Source organism: Lepidothrix coronata, unplaced genomic scaffold (genome assembly GCF_001604755.1).
Source record: "Lepidothrix coronata isolate B3197 unplaced genomic scaffold, Lepidothrix_coronata-1.0 Scaffold75, whole genome shotgun sequence".
NCBI lineage: Eukaryota > Metazoa > Chordata > Aves > Passeriformes > Pipridae > Lepidothrix > Lepidothrix coronata.
Genome location: NW_016690255.1, coordinates 3,026,881 through 3,035,981, shown reverse-complemented (window position 1 = coordinate 3,035,981; position 9,101 = coordinate 3,026,881). Strand labels below are relative to the sequence as shown.

Here is a 9,101-nt window from a genome sequence, read left to right as displayed (position 1 = left end):
GAAAGAAAGAAAGAAAGAAAGAAAGAAAGAAAGAAAAAGAAAGAAAGAAAGAAAGAAAGAAAAGAAAGAAAGAAAGAAAGAAAAAGAAAGAGAGAAAGAAAAAAATACAGGCAGCAAAAACCAAATACTAACATCACCTTTTGATAAAAGACGATAGGGAAGTAATAGCATATCTGACAGTCACAAATGGTCAACTCAGAAATTCTTATCAAATCATTACAGTTGTCTGAAAATACATTAAATTCATTTAGTGCTTCAAACTGTTAGGTTCATGGAAAGTACTCCTTTAAAATTACTGTCTTTGGAACAAAAGAATGAGTTAGGTGCCCAGATCTTTATAAGTAAATTGAAGATATATATATAAAAAAAAAAGATTACAGTCAAGTAAGTCAGACGCTGATGGATTCCTGGATGATATTTAAACATTCGTAAAATGCTTAACTCCATTTTATAGAGATACACAAGAGCTTTATTACACTGTTACGGCAGGAAAACAGATAACAGTTCTATTATAGGTTACACTTTGGACCCTACATTTATTTGTGCATGAACACATCCTTATATGCACATTTAGAGGCAAATGAATGAATGTTAGAGAAGATTTTCTCATTCAGCCTAAAATGTCACAAATGTTTTTAAATGTGATAAGAGAGTAATTTTTCAGAGAAAAATTATTTCATCTGAAAAGCCTTTTTTGAACTGTTTGACCTAGAAAAATTTTCATGAATACCTTTTTTTTTTTTGAAAATAATGTCTATCCAGCTTCTATTTTCTCAAACTGCAGCTTCAGCTGCTCTATACAGAAAAAAAATGCATTCACTACAATAAAATAGTACTAAATATTAACCTTAAAAGTTTAAGTACTGGCAATTTGCTTTGTGCATAATGCCTCTATTACTTCTAAAGAGTTACAGAAAGTCAGTGTTGTTAATATTGAACCATTCTGCAAAGGTATTCAGGTAAGATTAAACTGTGAAATCATAAACGTGTGATTGAAGATAAGTAGGGGAATTTTTATGTTTTATACCATGCATTCCCTAAAGGGGTGCCCACAGCCTATTCTACCCAATATTGTAAGCAATGAAGGATGAGGAATGATGACTTGGTTACACATTAAAAACAGCCACACAACACAACGCTCCAGTTCCAGTGGAAAAGCACACGGCTGTGAAGACTGAAATAGATTTTTCCTCCTGCCACTCCCCACCTGCCCACGCAAAGGAACGAAGCTGGAATTGCTGGGGTTATGCAGTAGAAGATGTGAGGATGTGAATGTCAGACCAGGGAAAATGCAGACTGCAGCCATGATTCCTGCAGACTTTAACAAATTGATGCCGTGTTTCTCTCTGGATTCAAAGGTACAGTCAGGTTAAGGGTTATAAATATGAAATATAATCCCCAGCTCTTGGACTACTCCCAAAAGATCATGCAAGTTAGACCTCCTCATGAGCTCATGCTTCTGTTTGGGACTCTGTGAGTCTCAGTCCTGTCCTGTGAAAGTTGCAGGTATTGACAGTAACTGCAGAATATTTCTTCAGATGGAACAACCACTTCCTAGTGTCAGTCCAGATACACCCACGTAACAGCGGAATATGCACCAGTTTGGGGTATGGTGTATCCAGGATGTTCTCAGAAGACCAAAGGTTTATAAAACTGTGGGTTTGTATGCTCTTCTGGAGGACATGTCTCATTAAGTTCTCTAAAAATTCAGTACATTTTGTTGTAAAGTAAATAATGTGAGGTATTATGCTGAAGCAGTGGGATTGTGGCAGTTACCTCCTCTGCTACCATTAATAATACTAAATCCTGAAATGTCTGATATCCATAAGGGCCACTATTTGAACTAGTGAAGGCTGTGAATGCATGGAAAAGATATGCATTTAGATGCCTTTCTCAGCTGCAGAGGCTGCTCAGTGTGAGGGTGGTGCACTGTCAGTGCAGCTCAATTTTATGAACAAACACAATGAACTCCAGACTGCTAGGAATTTGTGATTTTTCTTCTCTATTAGATGTTTTGACCTCAGTAACTATATGTCACCTGCTCTCTCCTACAACACCTGGACATAAGAAATTCACACTGTGTATAATTCAGAGAGTGATCATGAGGACTGGCTGGAAGATAACAGCAAAGCTGAATACGAGACAGATGAACTTTATTTGCCTTCCCTTACTGATAGGATGAATCACAGTAGTTGTTCTTTCCCTGACATCAGTTTTCACAGAATTTCTTAGCTGCTACACACCCTTTTTTTTTTTCATTCCACCAGACTGGGTAGTCTGCTAAGCTGTGTCATGCTTCACAAGGATCCTGTGCATGTTGTCAAGGATGGTTGTACTTAGACAAGTTTCCCAGTATCTTCCTGCACATCCAAAGCTTTCCTTCCTAACTCTTGTTAATTTGCTTTTCTCAAATCTCCACGCAAGCAACTCCCTGATGGTCTAGAGAATACAAGAGGAGGTACATGTTTCTGCTTGGGTATTTTGGAGCAATATAGGTGGAAGCTGGATATTAAAACACTGGAGCACCTGCAGCTTAAGGATAGGCTCATTCACAGCTGTAGTAATGGAATACATTAGTTTGCATATGACCACTAAGAGTCAGCTTTCCTAATAGACAAAATCTAAGGCTAAAAGAACAGAGTTTCCTTAAACCATGGAGTTGTTACAATAACACAAAAATACAGAAAAAGTATAAGGCAACAAAATGTCTGATGTAGGCTATATTTAGCAATAGTCACATTTTATTCCTCAGCATTTTGGCTAGATTCCACAACTGTTTTGGTCAGGTCAAGCTGAAATCTCCTTTGAATTTTAGGCAGATCTCTCTTCCTTCTATTTTCTCAGGCTCTTGCTGTCTTCTTCTCTCAAGAAATGGTTAAGAAGGGGGGGAATGATAGGTCAACCACAACACAAAACTATGCCAAGCTTGACTGTCCTAACTTTCACTTGTGTTTTGGAAGACTTTGCTTCCTAGTTTGTGAAATTTGACACTGAGACACTATTCTGTTACAGTCAGTCTCTTTTCTCCACATTCTTAAGGTTCTTTATTTAATATTTCTCTCTTACTTCTTCATTATCACATTCTTGGGTTTAGGCTGGTTTTTTCCTTGTGTATATTTCTGGAGACATATTCATAACAGAAGAAACATAAAATAAACAGATCTCTTTTCTACATTCATTCTCTTTCTCAATATCACATGGTTAATTTGCAATGGAATCTATCTTTTTTAAGACTCTATCACAATACTGGAATTAAAGGCTACCTGAGAGGGTGGAATTGGTGGACTAACAGATAGGTCAATCAAATACAATAATTTCCCTGTGGGAGGGGAGGAAGTTGTAGGAGTAGAATATGCTTAGAATGTATTTGATAGGTTTTGTTCCACTATAGTTCTTTTCATTAACAAAATATAACTCTGATAATTTATAGACAAAAAAACCCATACAAAATATGAAAAAGGTACTAAATAGGTAGAATATTTTTTAGTACAGGACTTCCCATGGTAGATACAGTTGAAAACTTGGATGAATCAGAATTCAAATTTGTCTTAAAGCTTAAGTGCACTTAGCTAAGTTTCAGCCTTTGAGTCTTTAAAGATAATTATAATGGAAAAGAATACTTTTTACACAATATGGGATATCATTCCCTAAAAGTTTTCCCACAGCTGTTTCTGAAGATTGTTGGAATATTGTAGGTAAAATGCCAAACACATTTTTTTAAATAAAACACTTCTGTGGTATTTACCATGTCTCATGTTTAGAAATTGGCAGAAGCCAGTCGGGAAATTAATGTTTTTATAGCTATATTTGTTTGCAAAGGGATTAAGTTTAATGGGTTCTCTAAGATTTAGCTGCCTTAATTTGAAACATTATTTCCCAACAAGCAGAAGCATAGTATCTTACTCTTGGATGCTGCCCTTCATAGTCAAATATATCAATCTAAGCCCTTTATGATAAAGTCAGTATACAAATTCTTCTAATATAACTGCTGCAGGGCATTGTTCTCCAAAACCAGATCGAGGCAGACATCTGGGGAAAGTAGTGCCTCTAGCTGGTGTGGTTACCACCGAGAGAACACATCTGTGAAGGCAAAGTTAGTTTGACAGCACAGTTACAGGGGCCCCAACCATGCCCATAGTACTTCTTGGTTTGGGGCAAAGACCAAAAAGCATAAATTATGATTTGTGTCAAAAGTCAGAGTCTTGGAGGAGCAGAGATTTGACTCTCACTAGCTGTCTGATAGAAAAACAGAGGCAACAATATTGCCTTTTTTGATCTCCAAACCTAGACTAAATCAGCTATATCATCACATAAACCAGGAGATGACACTTTTTTAAATTTACCCTTCTGACACAGGCCAGGAGGAATAGGGTAAGATATAAGCCTATATGTCTATCCTGTATTTGGGGGAAAAAAGAATATGTACTACGGATCTGGATAGAAAGCCAGTAATAAATATGCATGTGGTTTCACACAGGAACTAATGGCTTTGCTTTTTACAATGCCAATGGAAAAAATAGTTTTTTAATATTGTCTATCTAGATGATTTGTATTTCACACTAGTTCACAAAGGACTCTGGTTAGTATGTGATTTATGGTTGGAACAAAATAATTATCTGAAGCTTAGCTGAAGGTAGGCTTTCAGCACATTAATAATACATTAGCTAATGTTTCTTTTTTGGCATTGCCTATGCAAATTTCTATTATCATAATAAAAATGACTGTTTATTTTAACCTGGAAACAGCTTTAGATGAGAACATGTATTTTATCTGATGTCTTGATTAAATACTAACTGCCAGTTCCCAGATAAACTTTTAACCAGAGTTTTTCCTTTAGTCTCAGCTGGTATTTGGTCAGTAAAGTAAAGGGAGAAACAGCTCGCTTTGCTAAAAACTGAGAGGAGCTCTCTGTGGTCCTCTTTGGCAAGTGTGGTGAAAGTTCATCCTGGCTGGAAACTTCAAACACTGATAGCTGTCACAGGAAAATCATTCATGACTGTGAATCATATAAAGTCAGATTTAAAACATATACTGCCTAAATTTGTTCACTTTGTTGAGCAAGCATAGGTGATGATAATTTCATTCAAATAATTACTTTCTGACAAATGGCAATACATATTGTCTGTCCAAAATAGTATTAGATTTGATTGCACTTAGGTAGATCAGAAATTAACTTCTCTGCTTGAAATAATTTGTGACTTGAATACCTGCTGAATATTTCCCTTTCCAAGCTATGATTTCACACCAAGAGGCATATTAGAAACCATATTTTAGAAAACATATAAGGCATTAGTCATGGCAATGTATTCTTCAGATGGAATCATACTATGTCTTCCCTGCCACTGCCCATTGAGTTTGTCCCTGTTGAGTTTCTGAGAACATTTGACTTACTGAGATTTCTGACCAGAAATAGGATAAAACATTTGGGGTAACTGCTTTGGGGAATCTTCCTTCATAAGTTATGACTTTCTCAGCAAATACAATGTATATACGTCTTACAAGAGTATTTTTGTGGGGAAGTAACAAGACAGTTTGTCTGCATTCCTGTGATTCAGAGTGGCCTTGCTATGTATTTGTGTCTCAAGCTGCCCATGGGACCCCTATGCAAATGAATATTTGATTATTCTGGCTGATGCTATCCAAAGCAGCTGAAAATAAATACCAGACAGATCATTTTATAAGCTCAGGCTGGCTAATTTACACTCTGTAGAATGTAGAATAAAATGCTGTGTATTTTACACATATTTTGCTTATCTCTTGTTGCATTTTTTTCATAATAAAATAAATAATAACAATGCCATTTGTACCTGGATATTAAAGAAAGATAAAAGAACAACAATAAACAATTGGAGAAAAATCTGTTGAAAAATACTAATATATATATAATTATTATAAATCAAACCCATTTTCCATGCATGTTATATGATAAAACTATACTAAAACATTATACTCAAGAATAAATGGCTGATTAGCTTTGGAAATATAGCACCGTCTTCAATTGCATTGGCAGAAAATTTTGCACAGTAGAGTTCTGACAACAAGACATGAATGTTAGGGAGGTGACACAAGTTCTGCTTGTTGCCTCTTACTGCAGAAATTGGAAAACTAAAATTTACCCAGGAGTGTTGTGTGTTCTGAAACTGCTGCTCTCTTTGAATGATATACAGAACAATTTTTTTTAAAAAATAGCATTAGTTCTATCTCCTTTTGAGTCCATATCAAATTTTTCTCAGATCCTACAAACCACTTTTTGTGTAGCTGAGAGGTGGTGAAGAGGGAGCAGGAACTGCATGTGAAAACAGCTCTACAAACTTACAAATCTTTCAGGGTTAATCTGTAAGGGAAATGTCTTTTTGTCAGTTAATTGAATAGGATTATGTACTTTTCTGGTCGGCAATTGAAAGGAAATGTTCCTCTCCTTTTTGATCCTTCAAGAGCTTTCTGTACTTTAAATAATTGCTAGCCTCATTTTGAACAAAACTTTTGTTTAATATGTTGTAAAGTGTCTTGAAAGAATTCTCTTGTAGGTTTATCCCAGTTTTCTCCCTAAAATTACTGAATATTCTGATTTTACATATCAATAAAACAGAAATTAAGGAAGAAATCATATTCTGTCCAAAGTAGGAATTCAAACGCATACTGTCCTTTTGACATTTCACTAGAAATATCAAGGAAACAACAATAAGCTAAGTATTTTTATGTATTCCTTTTTATGATCTTATCTTTTATAAAAAAATTGCATAATTATATAGAAGTTTTTGCTTGAATAAAAATAATACAGACCCTTACTCCAATAAAAATAACGCAGACTCTTGCTCTGAAATTTGTATAATTGGGAACTGAGTTGCTAGAATATAAAAGTGTAGGTAAATATTCATCTGCTTCACCAATTACTATGTGACTAAGGCAAAGAAATTCAGAACAAAGTAAATAATAAGTGTTATTCTATGGAAAGAGAGCAATAAGAGTGTAATTTTCACACTCGTTAGACATGGATACAAAGCTAAAAGCAGCCAATGAAGATGCAAGAGTCTTTAGATCATAATATTAAGATTCTGTTTTGTTATTTTTAAATGGAACACTATACCTGGTTGATGGTGGGGTAGCAAAAATACTTTAGTACCCAGTTGTACCCTTCAGGTACTGGAAGACCTGACACTGGAAGACCAGGTCACCCTGAAGCCTTCTCCAGGCTGAACAATCCCAGCTGTCTCAGCCTTTCCTCGTAGGAGAGATTTTCCATCCCTCTGATCATCTTTGTTGCCCTCCTGTGGACCCAGTCCAACCAGTCCATGTCTTTCTTATACTAAGGGCTCCAGAGCTGGATGCAGTAGTCCAGGTAATTATAGAGAGTAAAGTTAGGCTTCATCCAAGCACTGTAATACTTTTTCTAGATTGTATCTTTCCTATTTGGTACAAGACTTTTCTCCAATATTGTCTATTGATTTTGAAAGTCTGAAATAAATCTGCCAAACTTTCAACTAGAGAATTATGTTTCATTGCCCCAGTCTACAGCACACTCTACACTGCAAATTCCTATTTCATAGAACTTCAGGGCAATGGTGCAGTAGAATGTAGATATCTAGGAAAAGAGCTCATGAAGCTTTCGTTAAGCTTATCATACCAATCAAACTTTTTTCATTGAAAGCATTTATGAAGTAGAATTTTATGTAACAACAGTAATGCACTATCTTGTCAATCCCATATATCTACAGTTTATCGAGCAGCCTAGGTTCATTCTTGTCCATCCCTATTTTACATGTAACTAAAGCAGACACAAACAATTCCCTGTTTGTTTTTGTTCAGTTTGGTTTGTTTTGTGTTTGGTTGTTTGGTTTGGTTTGTTGTGTTGTTTTGGTTTAGTTTTGGGTTTGTTTTTGTTTTGTTTTGTTTTGTTTTTTCCTTCCTAATTTCTCCTAAATTTTATCTGTTTTCCTCAGAAGTCATTCTTTTGCTAGATCGACCTCAGTGAACAGTAGTTAAAAGACATGGTCATCACTGTGGAGGGCACAGAATGCCTATGTGTGACACCTTATTTTTTAACTTCAGGTGGACTTTTTTCCTTTCTTTCTTTTTTTTCCCTCCCCACTTCTGTTAATATGTTTGTTTCATTAAGTTTGTTAAATTAACACAAGAGTTCAGTGTTTGCTGGTGGGCTACTACGCGGCTTCCTGAACGCATGAGGCGGAAAGATGCCCTCCCGGGCCGTGTTTCCAAAGGGATCTGCCGCACGAGCCGGGGATGCCGCGGCCGCGACCATCTGCCAGCCTGGAGAAAAGTAGGTAAACCCACTCGGCCGAGGCCGAGGAGGGCATGTGGCCGCCGCCCGGTGTCATGCCCGGGGTGCGGAGCAATCCTAGCACCAGGAGACCCGCGCCACCCACCCTGGGTCCCCGTCCCCCGGCGGCGGGAGGGTGTGCGCTGGGGGCGGGCTCCGCGGCCGCGGCGCCGGGGGCGGTGTCCCCGCTCCGCCCCGCCCCGCCCACCGCCCCGCCCGCCCCCGGCCGTAGGCGCGGGCAGCCGCGAAGCCACCGCCGGGCGGAGCGGAGCGGAGCGGGGCCGGCGGCCGGGGCGGCGGCGGGGCGGGGGCAGCGAGGGGCCAGCGGGGGAGCGGAGCGGCCGCCACCGCCCCCCGGGGCGGTGCCGGGCGAAGCGGAGCCGGGCGGCCGCGGGAGCGGCGCGGAGCGGGCGGAGCGGAGCGCGGCGGCTGCCGCTGCCTGGATGCCAGAAGCGCCTCTGGAGCCAGTGGCCGGCGGTACCCGGGAGGGCCCGGGGGAGGAGGAGAAGGAGGAGGCGGCGGCGGTGGAGGAGGAGGAGGAGGACTCCGGGCGCGGAGGGGAGGAAGCAGGCAGCGCTGGCCATGGCCTCCAACTTTAACGATATAGTCAAACAGGGCTACGTGAAAATCCGCAGCAGGAAGCTGGGGGTGAGTGAGTTCTCTCTTCGCCGGCCCTGTCCGGGGTGGGGGCGAGGCGCTGGCGGTCGCCTCGCCGGCCTGGGGGGCGGCAGTGCCCCGGGCCGGGGCTGCCAGCGCGGGGCGCGGCGACCTGCTGCTGCTGCCGCCGCTGCTGCCGCTGCTGCTGCTGCTGCTGCCGCCGCTG

At 39.8% G+C, this 9,101-nt stretch overlaps 1 protein-coding gene across 2 annotated transcripts in view; it reads left to right on the top strand.

The window, feature by feature from the left end:
• Positions 1 to 8,829: 8,829 nt before the first annotated feature.
• DOK6 (docking protein 6) overlaps positions 8,830 to 9,101 on the top strand; it is a 245,601-nt gene continuing 245,329 nt past the window's right edge. For both annotated transcript variants that reach the window (XM_017819431.1, XM_017819430.1), the window contains exon 1: positions 8,830 to 8,926. In XM_017819431.1, the coding sequence (XP_017674920.1) occupies positions 8,861 to 8,926 (66 nt within the window). In that variant the 5' untranslated portion in view covers positions 8,830 to 8,860. The remainder of the gene's footprint in view (positions 8,927 to 9,101) is intronic.